The sequence below is a fragment of the Hypanus sabinus genome, chromosome 4 (genome assembly GCF_030144855.1).
Source record: "Hypanus sabinus isolate sHypSab1 chromosome 4, sHypSab1.hap1, whole genome shotgun sequence".
In the NCBI taxonomy this organism is placed as follows: Eukaryota; Metazoa; Chordata; class Chondrichthyes; order Myliobatiformes; family Dasyatidae; genus Hypanus; species Hypanus sabinus.
In genome coordinates this window covers 52,378,006-52,394,698 of record NC_082709.1, presented here as the reverse complement: position 1 = coordinate 52,394,698, position 16,693 = coordinate 52,378,006, and the positions used below count along the sequence as shown (strand labels likewise).

The 16,693-nt window shown below is 39.7% G+C and overlaps 1 protein-coding gene and 1 long non-coding RNA gene across 5 annotated transcripts in view; one reads left to right on the top strand and one right to left on the bottom strand.

Annotated features, from left to right (window-relative positions):
• The window catches only part of vps8 (VPS8 subunit of CORVET complex), a 607,159-nt gene that overhangs the window by 470,629 nt on the left and 119,837 nt on the right, over positions 1-16,693 (top strand). For all 3 annotated transcript variants that reach the window (XM_059967078.1, XM_059967079.1, XM_059967080.1), the window contains one exon: positions 5,406-5,459. In XM_059967078.1, coding sequence (XP_059823061.1) covers positions 5,406-5,459 — 54 coding nt within the window. The remainder of the gene's footprint in view (positions 1-5,405; positions 5,460-16,693) is intronic.
• LOC132392760 (uncharacterized) overlaps positions 1-16,693 on the bottom strand; it is a 49,192-nt gene that overhangs the window by 3,094 nt on the left and 29,405 nt on the right. The gene's annotated exons all lie outside the window — the stretch shown is intronic.

Sequence of the window (16,693 nt, the reverse complement as noted above, 5' to 3'; positions counted from 1 at the left end):
CTCTCGTAGCTAACTCACTCTTTCTTTCTGTGTGTATCATACTGGCCTTTTAATCAGTGATTCATCTTTATTAGTGGCTCAGCTTTTCTCCTATCATTAGTAACCTCTGGCCTGCTGGACAGGTCACACATCAATACTATTATCAAGTCTTAACACAAACAAAGAAGCCACATTAACCCATTCAGTACTGGAGCAACACAGCAAGTCAGGCTGCATCCATAGAAGGAAATAAATGGTTAATGTTTTGAGCCACGACACTTCGTTGGTACGCTTGAATGTTTTCATCTTGAACTGAAACATTGTTTATTCCTCTGCGTAGATCCTGCCAAACCTACTGTGTTCCTGAAGCTCTTTGTGTGTGTTGCTCAAGATTTACAGCATCTATGCCATTTCTTGTGCTTCACCTATTCAGTTCCAAACTGTGAGATATTCTTTTCATTCTACTCCTTCCTCCTCTACCTTCTCTACAACTGAAAGCTAATTAGTTTTCTCTTTTTCCCAGTTTTGACAAATAGTCTTGGTCATAAAGCTTTAATTCTCATTTTCTTTCTACACTTGCTGCCTGACCTGCTAAGTCATTCTAGCATTTTCTGTTTTAATTATATTTATAAATCGGTCAGGATCTAGCCAAACCAGAAACCCTGGATGGACAATTCCGTTCATGCTGCACTGACTGCATGAGACAGAGCTTTTGTCACCGGCAACCACCAGGAACTCAAGAAATGCAGTTATGATCTACGCAAAGTCATGAAGATAGCAAAGCAACAATACAGGGAGAAGACCCAGACCAACAACACACACAGCTTGTGGCAAGGCCTGCACACCATCGCAGACATCAGAGCTAAACGCAGTGGTGTTGCCAATATCGCTGTCTCTGCTCCAGATGAGCGAAATATTTTTTACACTAGGCTTGATGTCACCAGCACTCAGTCCCTGAGGAGAGCTGCCAATGCGTCTTGCACCTTGCTCACCTCTGAAGCTGAAGTTAGCAGGTGCCTCCAATGAGTGAACAGCCGCATGGCTGGGGACCGGACGGCATCCCAGGGCAGGTACTCAGAGTGTGTGCAGCACAACTGGCTGGTGTATTTGCAGACATTTTTAATCTCTCCCTCTCCCAGTGTAGAGTGCCCTCTTGCTTCAAAATATTCACCATTGTCCCTGTATCTAAAAAGATCAATGTAACATGTCTGAACGTCTGGTGTCTGGTTGAACACAGCTCAATAATAAGCAAATGCTTTGAGAGGCTGGTCAAGGATTACATCTGCAGCTTGCTACCACCCATACTGGACCCCTTACAATTTGCCTTCCAACAAAACCGATTGACAGATGATGCAATAGCCACAGCTCTACACACCGTCTTTACACCATTGGAGGGGGAGAATGCTTATGTGAGAATGCAGTTCTTGGACTACAGTTCAGCAGTCAACACCATAATTCCCTCCAGGCTCAACAAGAAGTTCAGAGACCTCAGCTTTCACCCTGCCTTGTGCAGCTAGATCCTGGACTTCCTGCCAAGAACGCCAGCAGATGGTAGGAGTGGGCTCCCTCACCTCTGCCCCTCTGACCCTTGACACAGGAGCCCCCAGGGCTGTGACCTAAGTCCCCTCCCCCTCCTTTACTCTCTGTACACCCATGACTCTGCAGCCATGCACAGCTCCAATCTGCTAATTAAGTTTGCAAATGTTGCTACATTGATTGGCCTTATCTCATATAGTATCGAGGCAGCCTATGGAGTTGAAGTCAACACACAGGTGCAGTGCTATCAAGAAAACAACCTCTCTCTTATTGTCGCAAAAAGCTAATTGTAGCCTCACCCCTGTTGACATCAATGGATTTGGGGTTGAGAGGGTGAACAGCTTCAAGTTCATCGATATACACATCACCGAGGATCTCACTTGGTCTGTACATACTGGCTGTGTGGTGAAAAATGCACAACAGCACCTCTTTCACCTCAGATAGTTGAAGGAGTTTGGTATGAGTCCCCAAAACCTGAGAACTTTCTACAGGGGCGCAATTGAGAGCATCCTGACTGGCTGTACAGCCGAGCGCATCTGTGGATGTGAACTTCCCACTATAAAGGACATTTACAGCAACAGGTGCGTAAAAAGTGTCTGAAGGGTCATTGGGGACCCAAGTCACCCCAACCACAAACTGTTCCAGCTGCTACCATCCGGGAAACAGTACCGCAGCATAAAAGCCAGGACCGACAGGTTCCAGGACAGCTTCTTCCACCAGGCCATCAGACTGATTAATTCACACTGACACTATTGTATTTCTAAGCTATATTAGCTGTGCAGTTGTATATCTTACTGTACATGCTATTTACTACTAATTACTATAATTTGCACATTAAGACAAGAGATATAACAAAGATTTTTACTCCTCACGTATATGAAGGATGTAAGAAATAAATTCAATTCCATTCAAAATCTCCATGGCCCTCCTAGGTAGAATTCCAGAATTCACCATTCTCTGTGAGAAGAACTTCATATATATTTCAGTTTTAAATTACTGACTGTTTACCTTGTAACCATGTGCCTTGATTGAAGATCTATCACCTATGCAAACATCTTAACATCTATCTTAACATGCCCTCATAGTTTTCAGTAAAGGTCATCCTTCATTTTTCTAATCTGCAAAGAACAAAGATCTAACTTTTTGAGCTATTCATGATAGGACAAGCAAGTTTAATAATTTGATAATTTGCACCTGGGTTAATCTAAACAGTACAGAAGAACATAAGAAAGGAGTAGGTCATCTGGCCCGTCGAGCCTATTGCGCCATTCAACAAGATCATGGCTGATCTGACTATGGACTCATCTCCACCTGCCTTTTTCCCATAACCCTTACTTACCCTACTATGCAAAAGTCTATCCAACCTTGTCCTAAATATATTTACTGAGGTAGCCTCCACTGCTTCATTGGGCAGAGAATTCCACAGATTAACCACTTGAGCCTATGTCCCCTAGCTCTAGTCTTACCTACCAGTGGAAACAACTTTCCTGACTCTATCTTATCTATCCCTTTCATAATTGTGTATGTTTCAGTAAGATCTCCTCACTTCCTTCTGATTCCAATGAGTACAGTCGCAGAAGACTCAATCTCTCCTCATAGTCTAACCCCCTCATCTCTAGAATCAACCCGGTGAACTTCCCCTGCAGTGCCCCTAAAGTCAGTATATCCTTCCTCAAGTAAGGCGACCAGCAGTGCATGCAGTACTCTAGATGTGGCCTCACCAGTACCCTATACAGTTGCAGCATAACTTCCCTGCTCTTAAATTCATTCCTTCTAGCAATGAAGGCCAACATTTCATTTACCTTCATGATAGCCTGCTGCACCTGCAATCCGACCTTTTGTGATTCACGCACAAGCCCAAGTCCTCCGTGCAGCAGCATGCTGCAACCTTTTACCATTTAAACAGTAATCTGCTCTTCCAATTTTCCTTCCAAATTGGATGATGTCGCATTTACCAACATTGTACTCCATCTGCCAGACCCTTGCCCACTCACTTAACCTATCTCTATCCCTTTGCAGACTCTCCATCCCCTCTGCACAGTTTGCTTTTCAACTCAATTTAGTGTCATCAGCAAACTTAGTTATGCTACACTGGGTCCCCTCTTCCAGATCGTTAATGTATATCGTGAACAGTTGCGAGCCCAGCACCGACCCCTGTAGCTCGCTGACACCACTGATTCAACCAGAGAAGCACCCATGTATCCCATGTAGTTTTTAAATCATCAGCATTGTGCAAGTTGAATCTTGCATCAGCAAGGCAGATGGATTAAAATGCTACAGTGACTTGGCCTTTTCACCCTTTTATCCTGATTGAATTTTAACTTAGTAGCTTTTTTATTGAATGACTATGGCATAAAAAGAGGCCAATTGGCCCATTGAGTCTCTGCTGGCTTCTAGTGGGTCAATCATGCTACTCATGTTCCCCTGCCCTTTTTGCATGGCACTTTCTTCAAGTGCCATTTTAATTATTTTTTAAACTTCTGAAGAAACTTTAAAATCTGAGCTGAAATACCAAATGCACAAACTGTAGCTTTGTATAGAAAATCTGCTTTTCATTGTTAATACTCAAGAATGTTGACATTGGAATCTAAATAACATCATGATTTAATGTAGAAATTAATTTCTAATTGGATTATTATTATATACGGTGATACAGTGAAAAACTTTGAATGCCATGCATACATACAGATGATTTCACAACATAAATATATCAAAATAGTGCAAGAGAAAGTGAAAACCAGGATGTTGCAATTACAGAGGATTTGCAGTGCAGGAAGACGATAATTTGTAGAACCCATAGCATGGTATATTGTGAGGTTAATTCTTATCATATGAGATTCTTTAAATAATCTTATTAAAGTGGGATAGAAGCTGTCATTGACCCTAGTATGCATGTTTCCAAGTTTTTGCATCACCTACCTGACGGTGGGGAAGAAGAGAGAATATCTGGGGTGGGAGGTGTCTTTCATTATGTTGGCTCCTTTTCCAAGGTATAGTAGACAGAGTCCTTAACTAGATTGAGGCACCTGATCAGTTCCCAAAATGCATAAACTTTTGGAAATTGATAGTTATCACAGACTAACCATTTTGCAGTTCAAGAAAGATATTAAGTTAGTAATGTTACTGGAAGCAAAAGGCTGTGCTGATGGAGATAGAGTTTTTGCTTTCACTAGTGCTTTGCATTGAAGCATGCCCTCTGAAACAATGGTTTCTTACAAACAGAACCCATAGTTGATTGGCACACTATTTGTTTTTTTTCCTTACTTCAAACGACTCAAGATATGCAAATTAACCCCAGCCAGTCTAGATTTCTTCTTATTGCTATGGTGTTTTGTTCAGAGCTGTGTGTTCTTTTACTGTATTTCATGATATATTTCAAGTTAGTCAGTTGTTTGAAGACTTTTTGATCAGACATGTTGGAACTGATTTAGACCAGAACTTTTGAAATCCCTGGACTTTTGTCCTATGTACCATTGCCATGTCTCCTAGAACAAGGTTTCATTGTTATTACTCTTGGGCTGAATGTTAACATAGCCAAATGCTGATTTGCCGAGTGAGCTGCTGATTGTGAGGAGCACAAAAATTTGTATGCATGCAAGTCTGATGATATCGAATGTAAAAAAATATTTAGCTCTGCAACATAATTTATAATTGATTCAATATCTTTAATGTAACGAAATATCCTCTGGATAGTCCTGAAGCTCCAAGTACAAAGCACTTGGTTTTATATTCATATGCTGAAAAACATCTGTGTCCTCATTGTTACACAATGCCCACACTGATGTCAAGCTTAGATTATTGAGTGGAAGAAGTATAAGAATCACTCACTGCTCCATTCCTCTGAAAATGTCAATATCCTGACTGATTCCATTTCCTGTTCTTGCTTCTAGATTAAAGTAATGCCAGTCTATTACTCAGCGAACAAGGATTCTGACAGTAGAAGGGTAAGTCATTTACTTGATAACGTAACTGCTTGCCTTTTCTTCTAAAATAAAGTATTCTGTAAGTGCATCAGTCTTAAATCATCAAAAAAATAGCAATTCCAAAAGAGTAAAACTGACAGCTACAGAATTACTGGCATCCATGCATCTGATTTCCTACTCTTTAATAAGTTGAAACATTGGCCAGTTTAGAATCATCTACGTACTGGACGAGAAAATATCAGTTTCAAGAAAATAATAGTGAATATCTATATTGGAATATGAACCTCAATGATACCTGCTGAAAGTTTCATTTAAAAGGGTAGGGATTCTATATTGTATATTTACCATGATCACAATGGAACACATTCGAAGGTTGTAAATATGAGTTTCCTTGTGGATTATATCTTAAATAGTGCCCAGAACATTGGAGAAGACTAGTAATTAGATACGTTCATGGATGGATGTTCACAGATATCATAAAACTGGTGGTGTGGAAACAAGGAAGGTTGTCTAAAGTTACAGTAGGATATGGATCAGGTGGAAAGTTGAACAGGACATGGACAAAATGATTTTAATCCCAACAAGTGTGAAGAAATGCATTTAAGTATTAAGGTGCTAACAAGTGTTTATGCACAGGGAGATCTTGGGGTTCAAGTCCATGGTTCCCTGAGTGTGGCAACACAGGAGAGATAGGGTTGGAAAAGAAGGCAAATGGCAGGCTATTACTCAGCGAACAAGGAAGGCAAGCCTACCATTTGCCTTCTTGTGTTGGAACATGAAATATAAAGGTTAGAATATTACATTGTAACTTTACAAAGCATTTGTTAAATTGTACTTGATGTATTTTGTGCATTTCTGGACATCACATTGTACAAAACATGTAGATTTGCTAGAGCATGCAGAGAGTATTCACATGTTCACCAGCTTATTCCCTGGATTAGAGACCTTTTGTTATGGGGAAAGGTTGACTCGTTAGATTTATTTTCCTTGAAGTAAAAGAAACTGAGAGGTGACCAGATAGATTCATATTAAGTTAAACATAGAGAGGGTTGATGGTCACGATCTTTTCCCATGATAAATAAATCAAAGACAAGAAGGCATAGGTTTACTGTGAGAGAGCCTGAGCAGAAATTTTGTTATACGGAGAGCTGATATCTGGATACAGTGCCAGAATAGATAGTGGAATCAGTTGCAGTCATTACCATTAAGAGACATTTCAACAGGCAAGGCTTAGAAGGATACAGTCCATCTTCTTTATCCGCGGGTTCTGCATGCGTGGATTCAACCAGCCGCGGATCGGAAAAACCCAGAAGTTCTCTCTCCAGCACTCATTTGAGCATGTACAGACTATTTTTTCTTGTCATTATTCCCTAAACAATACAGTATAACAACTATTTACATAGCGTTTACATTGTATTAGGTATTATAAATAATCTAGAGATGAATTAAAAGTATAGGCAGTCCCTGGGTTATGAACGAGTTCTGTCCCCGAGTCCGTCTTTAAGTCAGATTTGAAGTCGGAACAGGTACATATGGTATTATTTAGCATCAGTTAATCAAACGTTTGTCTTAGTATACAGTATATATTTTGCCTTTCTATGCAAATAAAACACTTAAGAAACATATGTATTTCAATAATTGCGTTGCTTAGTAATAATTGTAGCTTTCAAAGGGCAGGGCCTTTCACATGCTCCTTTAAAATTGTTCTGATTGTTGACCGACTGTAGCCTAACACTTTTCCAATGACCGATGGCATTTCACCTCTTTCCAATAGCTTTATTACTTCCACTTTATTTTCAATCGTGATCATTTTCGTGAACAGAACACTGCGGAGTCAGAGATGCGCTGGGTCCTAAAGTCCACTGCACTGAGCCAGGTTAAATTAGGTCTGGCATTCCGCTGAGTCCTACAGACCACTGCACTGTGACAGGTTAAATAAGGGACTTGAGTATCTGTTTTTTGGTATCTGCGGGGGGTCCTGGAACCAATCCCCTGCAGATAAGGAGGGCCGACTGTACAGACTTAATGCAGGCAGATGTGGTTAGTGTAGATGGGTATAAAGGTAGGCATGGATGTGGTGTTATAGACGTGTGTATTTCATTTCTTAGATTCAAAAAACAGCAATTATTTAAGATGAACTGAATTCTGCATCTTTTGGAAGCTGATCTATTAGCATGGAACTTGTAAGAATGGTTACAGTTTCCAAGCTTTCTAGTTAGACATTCTGGATTTTTTTTTTTTTTTATGATCTCAATGTGCTTGATCATTAGACTATTCATGAAGTCCATTAGTGGGGCATGAACCTGCAGCAATTCTCTAAGGCTAATGTCAGAAATCTTACTTGATGAGGCTGCACCACTTTAACCAACAGTGGGAAATAACTGAGGGAACTGCCTTTTTTAAAACATTACTGTGTTTAGTTATATATTTTCAATTATTTAAATTGCTTAAATATTTAAAAATTATTTTAGTAATATTTTGAATATCTTAGTTGTTTAATTTTTAATCATCCTAAGCTGTTGCTGAAAGTCAGAAACATTCAGAGCTTTTGACAAGTATGACGACCAGCTATGACAGGGGTGCAACAAAACTGGTCTTCAAATGGCGTCTTCATCCAAGTCAAGGATAGAGCTTTTTGGCAGCCTATTATGTGATTGTGTAATGACGCATGTTATTACCAGACTTTATTGCACTTTCTCAACACCTTTGATTAGGACAGCGACAAATAGGAAGTTGTCTATAGTAAATCCAAAGTAACTTGTCAGGGAGTTTTTTTGCTAACATTTCTGGTTCATTTGTTTTATAATATATTCAAATACAGTAGAAAAGAAACTTAATAATGGGATTTTGATTCTAGGGTGCATCAGTAATTTTAGAAATTTTGGGGTAATTTAGACTAGTTTTATTTTAGTAATGAAGAGATTTTCTGTGTTCCTGGGTCATAAGCTTGATGTTACAAAAGGAGCACATTGTTAATTTAATGATTATGTAGCAGTTGAAGCAGGGCATCCCAATCAAATTCACTTCAAGAACTGAATGAGACTAAGTATAGGAGTAGGCATTTTTTGTGGAAACAAACATGAAAACTAAGCAATGTGTGATTTTGTGAGCCAGAAGGAATCTGTGAAGTGAGCTTAATTCTGCCTTTGTAATAGCTGTTTTGATTCTATATTTTGAATGTGCATCCCATTAAATAATTTAACTTAGAGCATTTATCTATGTTGACAGCTCATGGGAATGTCTCTCGAGCTGATAATGTGTGCAAGCTAAAATGATATTGCAAGCTATAATGATAAGTTCAGTTATTAAACTAAAATACTGCAACAATAATGGTATTTCAACTGAATATGTTCATTTTGCAATTCTCCATTCCTCTTTTTCGTAATCCTTGCATACCAGCTTGATCAAGATATTAATCTTGTAGGCAGCATCTCTGAGGAGGCAGAGTTAATATTTCAGGTTGATGGCTTCTCATTTTCTAACATTTCTCTCTGATATGAACTGCCAGCATTTAAACTCAGTTCTGAATTTCCAGACTGCCTATTTCTCACATGCTGCCATACTAAAAAGAGCTATGCTGATTTTACCAAATATGACTAGAGAATTAAGTAAGTTTTTGCAAAAATCACAGATTGGGAGAAAGATGTTCCCAGAAAATCAGAAAATGGGAAATATGATTGAGAGCAGGACTTCCTGTGTTATTTTCTGTTTTAGGATGGGATTCCATGTATTTGGAAAGGACATGGTGTCTATGTGAATGAGAAAGGGGGTTTCTTCTCAGTGGTACACTTGAGTATGTAATCAGGGCATTGGAAAATTTGCAATCTGGGGATCTTTCCAATTAATCAGGAGTTCCCCAAGATCTTATATTCTGCTCAAGATGACACCAGCAAACAATGCTCCCTCGGTCAACTTCTTCCCACAGCAAATGAAAATACCTTTTTTACTACTTTTATGTCTTTTTTTCACCTTAAATGTGTTTCTGGGACTGTTAGAGCTTGTGATTTACAGTTTGGAGATTGTTTGAGTGATACAGCGCTTTGTTGTCTCTGCGAAAATTCCAGGATGCGAGTGTGTACTCGGGCGGCCTTGAAGCCCTAAAAATTCGAGATGGGGCACAAGCTGATGTTTGACTCAATTTTGTCATTTAAAGAATCTATTAATTGCTGATTAAAGCATCAAGGAAGTTTGAGACATCAAGGTGATAGCAGAAGTTGGGCTAGAGTTTCAACACTGACTGCCTGCCTTTTGATCAGTGCCGGAGAAGGGATCTGTGAGCAGACTATTGGTGTTTGGCTCATTGTGTCAGGGGTGTAGGCCACTCTGCTTCTTGTGGCGTCCCTCTCTTTTAAAGAAAGTCCCTGATATTGTAGGATGTTAGCGTGTTTCTGCATTTATGGATTGGACTATTGAGTTTATGGACTGTAGCCTTTTTTCAGACTTAAGGTTTTTATATTCTGAATTTTTTTTTTGCCCGTTCCTTTGCCGTTTTGATGTGTGAGGGGAGGGTGTTTGGGCATTAGTGTTCTGTTAGTTTTTGTATAGTGTTTGTTTTTTGGGGGGGTCAGTACAGGGGGAGTGGGGTTTTGGGGGGGGTTGATAATTGTGATGCCGTTTTTTTTTGTACAGGGGCTGGGTCTGATGTTTCTCTCTAAACGACTTCCATGTTCTTTCTTTGTTTCGTGGCTATCTGAAGAATTCAAATTTCAGAGTTGGATATACATAAATGCTTTGATACTAAATGAACCTCTGAAGATCAGGATGAAAACAGGATGGTTTGGAAAGTCAAAGATCTTACGTGTGTTGGCAAAATTCCTGCAGTGTCTGGTCCACGTCATTCTGTATCGTGCCACTATCCTCCATCTCCATTGTCACCCCGCCTCTAACCTGGGATCTATAGCTAGGCACCTACTGTGTGACATTACTCCTATGGTTTTTTCAAATGTATATCACATTGCAATGCAAAGACCTATAAGCTAGCAATTGAATCCTAAGTCACTCTTAGTGTTTACTATTCTTAATATCACAGCAATTAGGAGGCAGTATCATAATTTTCTAGATTTTAGCATCCTGCTTAACTTTGGGAAACGGGCAGGTAGATTTCAGGTTAAATCGTATGACATAATTTTACCTATATTTCCAAATTTCACCAGCTATAATAAAAGCTGTTTTTGAAGAAAACAGTATCAGCAGGATGGTTAATTCACTTTATATTGTATTCTATAGGCAACACTACATAGAAATAATTTTTTCTATCGTTAACTTCTGTTAAACTCAACTCATTGATAAACATTCATAGAATCGTTCAGTAACAGGAACAGGCCCTCTGTCCCACATTGTTTGAGTCAACCATAATGTCATCATCTTTCAAGGCAAGTGATGTGAATTTACCAGTATGCTATTTTCACACTCCAGCAAGAGAAGTAGGTGCTTGTTGCTTGGTCAGTGGCTTGTTCTGATTAAACCAATGGCAAGATGATGATCGATGTACATAAATGTCAGATCATGAAGTTAAGAAAGAAAGACCTAAAAGGAAGTAAGTGATCTATGGATTTGCATGCAGAGATTATTGGAATCTAGCTTTATTGTTTTCAAAAAAGAAGAAATCAATTAAGTTATTGATGTTTTGACTAGCTTGTCAATGGAATGTAGTTCCAGTGAAGTTCTAACCATATTTATGTACTCATTGCATACTTTAAATTCATAATTAATTCTGTATAAATTGATTCTTCTTGATTTGTTCTTTTCGAAAGGTTACATTGATAATGAAATTTGAGAACTGTAATATGACAGCTGGGGAATCTACATGTAGTACAGGTTGAGCACCTCTTATCTGAAAATTCAAAATTTGAAAACCTCCAAAATCTGAAAAAATTTTTGAGTGCTGACATGACATCACAAATGGAGAATTCCACAAGTATTTGGGAAAGTTCACAGGTGATGCTCAGTTCTCTGTGCACCACAGACAATCCTGAGAAGTGACCTCATATACCCTGAGTGTGGCCTTGTTGGTGCCAGCTTTTTTCCCAGCAGTTTTCATAACCAGATCTTTTTGTATTACTCACAGTGACTACCATGTGTTTTGCACTTATTCTCTGCTCTGTGCTGTGAAGATATTGTTGAAAATGTCAAAAAAAGCCTACAGTTAGCCCTATGGGTAATAGAGAAAAGGAAAATGAGGAAGTATGTATGTTTATAACAGAGAAAATCAAATTGTTAGAAAAACTTGATAGTTTGTAGGATCTGACAGAGGAGTATGGTGTTGGAACAGCCACCATTTATGACTTTACCTTACATACAGCGGCATGCAAAAGTTTGGGCACCCCTGGTCAAAATTTCTGTTACTGTGAATAGTTAAGTGAGTAGAAGATGAACTGATCTCCAAAAGTCATAAAGTTAAAGATGAAGCATTCTTTTCAACATGTTAAGCAAGATTAGTGTATTATTTTTGTTTCGTACAATTTTAGAGTGGGAAAAGAGGAAAGGAGCACCATGCAAGAGTTTGGGCTCCCCAAGAGATTTGAGCTCTCAGATAATTTTTATCAATGTCTCAGACCTTAACTAGCTTGTTAGGGCTATGGCTTGTTCACAGTCATCGTTAGGAAAGGCCAGGTGATGCAAATTTTAAAGCTTTATAAATACCCTGACTCCTCAAACCTTGTCCCAACAATCAGCAGCCATGGACTCCTCCAAGCAGCTGCCTAACACTCTGAAAATTAAAATAAATGATGCCCTCAAAGCAGGAGAAGGCTATAAGAAGATAGTAAAGCATTTTCAGGTAGCTGTTTCCTTAGTTCATAATGTAGTTAAGAAATGGCAGTTAACAGGAACAGTGGAGGTCAAGTTGAGGTCTGGAAGACCAAGAAAACTTTCCGAGAGAACTGCTCATAGGATTGCTAGAAAGGCAAATCAAAACCCCTGTTTGACTGCAAAAGACCTTCAGGAAAATTTAGCAGACTCTGGAGTGGTGGTGCACTGTTCTACTGTGCAGCAACACCTGCACAAATATGACCTTCATGGAAGAGTCATTAGAAGAAAACCTTTCCTGCATCCTCACCACAAAATTCAGCATCAGAAGTTTGCAAAGGAACATCTAAATAAACCTAATGCCTTTTGGAAACAAGTCCTGTGGACTGATGAAGTTAAAATAGAACTTTTTGGCCTCAATGAGCAAAGGTATGTTTAGAGAAAAAAGGGTACAGAATTTCATGAAAAGAACACCTCTCCCACTGTTAAGCATGGGGGTGAATTGATCATTCTTTGGGCTTGTGTTGCAGCCAGTGGCACGGGGAACATTTCACTGGTAGAGGGAAGACTGAATTCAATTAAATACCAGCAAATTCTGGAAGCAAACCTCACACCATCTGTAAAAAAGCTGAAGTTGAAAAGAGGATGGTTCTACAACAGGATAATGATCCCAAACACACCTCAAAATCCACAATGGACTACCTCAAGAGGTGCAAGCTGGAGGTTTCGCCATGGCCCTCACAGTCCTCCGACCTAAACATCATCAAAAATCTGTGGATAGACCTCAAAAAAGCAGTGCATGCCAGACAGCCCAAGAATCTGACAGAGCTAGAAGTCTTTTGCAAGGAAGAATGGGCAAAAATTCCCCCAAACAAGAATTTAAAGAATCTTAGCTGGCTACAGAAAGTGTTTACAAGCTGTGATACTTGCCAAAGGGGGTGTTACTAAGTACTGACCATGCAGGGTGCCCAAACTTTTGCTTCAGGCCCTTTTCCTTTTTTGTTATTTTGAAACTGTAAAAGATGGAAATAAAAAAAGTATACTTGCTTAAAATATTATAGAAATTTGTCATCTATAAATTTATGCCTTTTGGAAATCAGGTCATCTTTTACTCGCTTAACTATTCACAGTAACAGAAGTTTTGACCATTGGTGCCCAAACTTTTGCATGCCACTGTATAACCCAAAAATAAAGTAAAATACAAATAACCTTTTAATCAAAATATGGCATTGTAGGTGGAGACTGAAAGCCTGCCATAGTGTGTTGTTGTTCAACAGCTGGTTCAAGTATTCACTTGATGCTACTGTGCTGTTTTTGTTACCCTGCACGCATTATACTTTCATTATATTAAAGTTATGTAGTAATTTTACTGTTAGTAGATATGTGTAATGATTCAGATTTGGATATAATGACAATGCCAGACAGCCACTGACTGTCCATCTGGATGCAAAGTACACTGCAGATGCTGTGGTCAAATCAACACGTACAAACAAGCTGGATGATATCAGCAGGTCGGGCAGCATCCGTTGAAATGAACAGTCAATGTTTCCTGTCCTGACGAATGGTCTCGGCCCGAAACATGACTGCTCATTTCAACAGATGCTGCCCGACCTGCTGAGTTCATCCAGCTTGTTTGTATGTGTTGACTGTCTATCTGGGCAGCTGACATAGTGAGAGGTTACCTTTCGGATGGTTCAATGTACGCATTATTGTGTCATACTCAAAATTATTAAAAATATTATATAAAAGTACCTTCAGGGTATATGTCTAAGCTCTATATGAAATGTCAATGTATTTCATGTTTTGACTTGGGACCCATCCCCAGGGTATCTCATTATACAGGTACAAATATTCCAAATTCCGAAAAAATCTAAAATCCAAAACACTTTTGGCCCCAGGCATTTTGGTTAAGTGGTGCTCAACCTGTATTGTATCTTCTATGAGATTGTTCAATTTGACTATCAGGGCAGCTGATTTATAGTGACTTGAGAATGTTGCAATGCTGATTATTACATTATTATGGAACTGTTCCTGCTATTTCTACACTGGATTTCTATAATGTAATTTCTGTAATTGCATTATGGATATAGTAGATACAGAATTCTGATTACCATTAAATATTAGTTTAACCCTGCAGTTAATTTTATCTTCTCTCATTTGTAAACTGTGGGCTGCAGAGATAATTGGAAAAAAACATTTTCTAAACTGCGGGTTGACCAAAGGAGACAAGTTGGGAGTTTGGCAAAAGTAAAAAGGAGCCTCCTCGCATTGGTGCTATTGAAAGGGTGATCCTGAGAAAGGGGCTGATAGCTGAGAGGATATTAGGAAGAGTAAACTAACTCTTAACAGTGTGATCCCAGAGGCTTTCAAGTGATAGTGAGACCAGAATCTGTTGTTACTGAAGCCAATGAAAAAATAAATATTGGTCAGGATATCAGGGGTAATCACTGGCCTCTACTTCGGGTAAATTCTCATGAGAGGGCAGAAGATCATCTGACTTTGTGCCTTCCTGAAAAAAGCTCCAACAAGGATTAAAAACATCAGAATCAGAATTGGGTTTAAATATCACTAGCATATGTTGTGAAATATGTTGTTTTGCGGCAGCAGTAAAATTGTAATTTATAGTTTCTTTTATTAAGGATCACAGTGTACTGCTGCCACAAAACAACAATAACACATACAATTAAACAAAATGTTCAAAATGAGAGCCAAAAAAATCGTAAGGTTGTGTACAAGTATACATGCATTCATTGTCCATTCAGAAACCGGATGGTGGATGGAAAGAAACTTCCTGAAATGGTGAGTGTGCGTCTTCAGGCTCCTGTGCTGCCTCCTTGATAGTAGCAGTAAGAAGAGGACGTGTCCTGGTTGATGCGGGTATCTTTGTGAGGCATTGCCTTTTGAAGATGTTCTCGATGCAGCTGGTGGCTGGTGCCCATGACGGACCTGGCTGAGGTTGTACCTTCTTGCAGATTTTTCTAATCCTGTGCAGGGTCCCCTCCATATCAGACAGTGCTGCAGCCATTTCTCCCATTATAATGCTATCTTGCAAAAAGTAAATGAGGTCTTGGGATTTGTGGAGTTGAGTTTTGCTACGTAGCCTTGCAGCTGACTGTGTAACCTAGTAGACAAATTAATTAAACACATCTGCTTGTTCCATTCCCCCAGCTGTGTGCAGCTGTGCCTCAGTGAATCGATTTTTATCTACCTGGGATATATCATGCACACATACGTTTTGTTCAGTGGGAGGACATGTCACCTCTAAGCGAGAAGCACATGGGCTCCTCTCTCGTTTCAAATTTAGAAACACGTAACTGGAGCCATTCCCAGTACTCGGGCTTAATGAAACCACAGATGTGATATCTTCAGAATGAGACAATTAACCATCTACCCTTGGCTAGAGATCCCACTGCATTTACTCAAAGGAGAACAGATCCACTTTCCCCAGCATTCTGGGTCCAGTATCTCTCAAATGCCAAAGGCATCATCAAGATCTTAATCTTATGGCTGTTGGGGCAGCACAGTGATGCAACAGGTAGTGCTGCTGCCTTGGGGAGCCAGAGATGCAGGTTTAATCCTGACCTCTGGCACTGTCTGTGTGGAGTTTACACATTCTCACTGGGTTTCATGTCCCAAAGATTAATTGGCCGCTGTTTATTGTGCAGGTGGATATATAGAATCTGGGAAGAGTTGATTGGAATGTGGGGAGAGTTAAAAATTAGGATTAATGTAAGTGAATAGTTGATGATTATTGAGTACTTGATGGGCCAAAGGTCTGGTTTCCATGATGCTGGAAAACCGAGCAGCACACACAAAATGCTGGAGGAACACAGCAGGCCAAGTAACATCTATGGGAAAAAGTACAGTTGACATTCGGGCCGAAACCCTTTGGCAGGACTGGAGAAAAAAAGCTGAGCAGTAAATTTAATAGGTGGGGGGAGGGGAGAGAGAACCACCAGGTGATAGGTGAAACCTGGAGAGGGTGAAGTAAAGAGTGGGGGAGTTGATTGGTGAGATGAGGTGAGAAAGGGAAAAAGGGTTGGGAAATGGAGAAGGAGGTGGGGAGGATTGGGGGGATTACTGGGAACTTGAGAAATTGATGTTCGTGCCATTAGGTTGGAGCTTCCCAAATGGAATATAAAATGTTTTTTCTCCAACCTAAGCATGATCTCATCATTACAGTGTAGGAGGCTGTGGCCCTTTTTTTCTGGCGGATGGAGCGTAGATGCTTAGCAAAGCATCTACGTTGGGTCTCACTGATGTACAAGAGGCCACACCAGAAGCAACAAATATTGTAAATGACCCCAACAGACTCACAAGTGAAGTGTCATCTCACCTGGAAGGACTGTTTAGCATGTTCCAGGCGAGGTGACACTTCACCTGGGAGTCCTTTGGGGTCATTTACTGTGTTTGGTCCACCAAAACAAGCAGCGTCTCCCAGTGGCCGCCCATTTTAATTTCACTTCCCATTCCCATTCTGATATGTCCATTCATGGCCTCCTCCACTG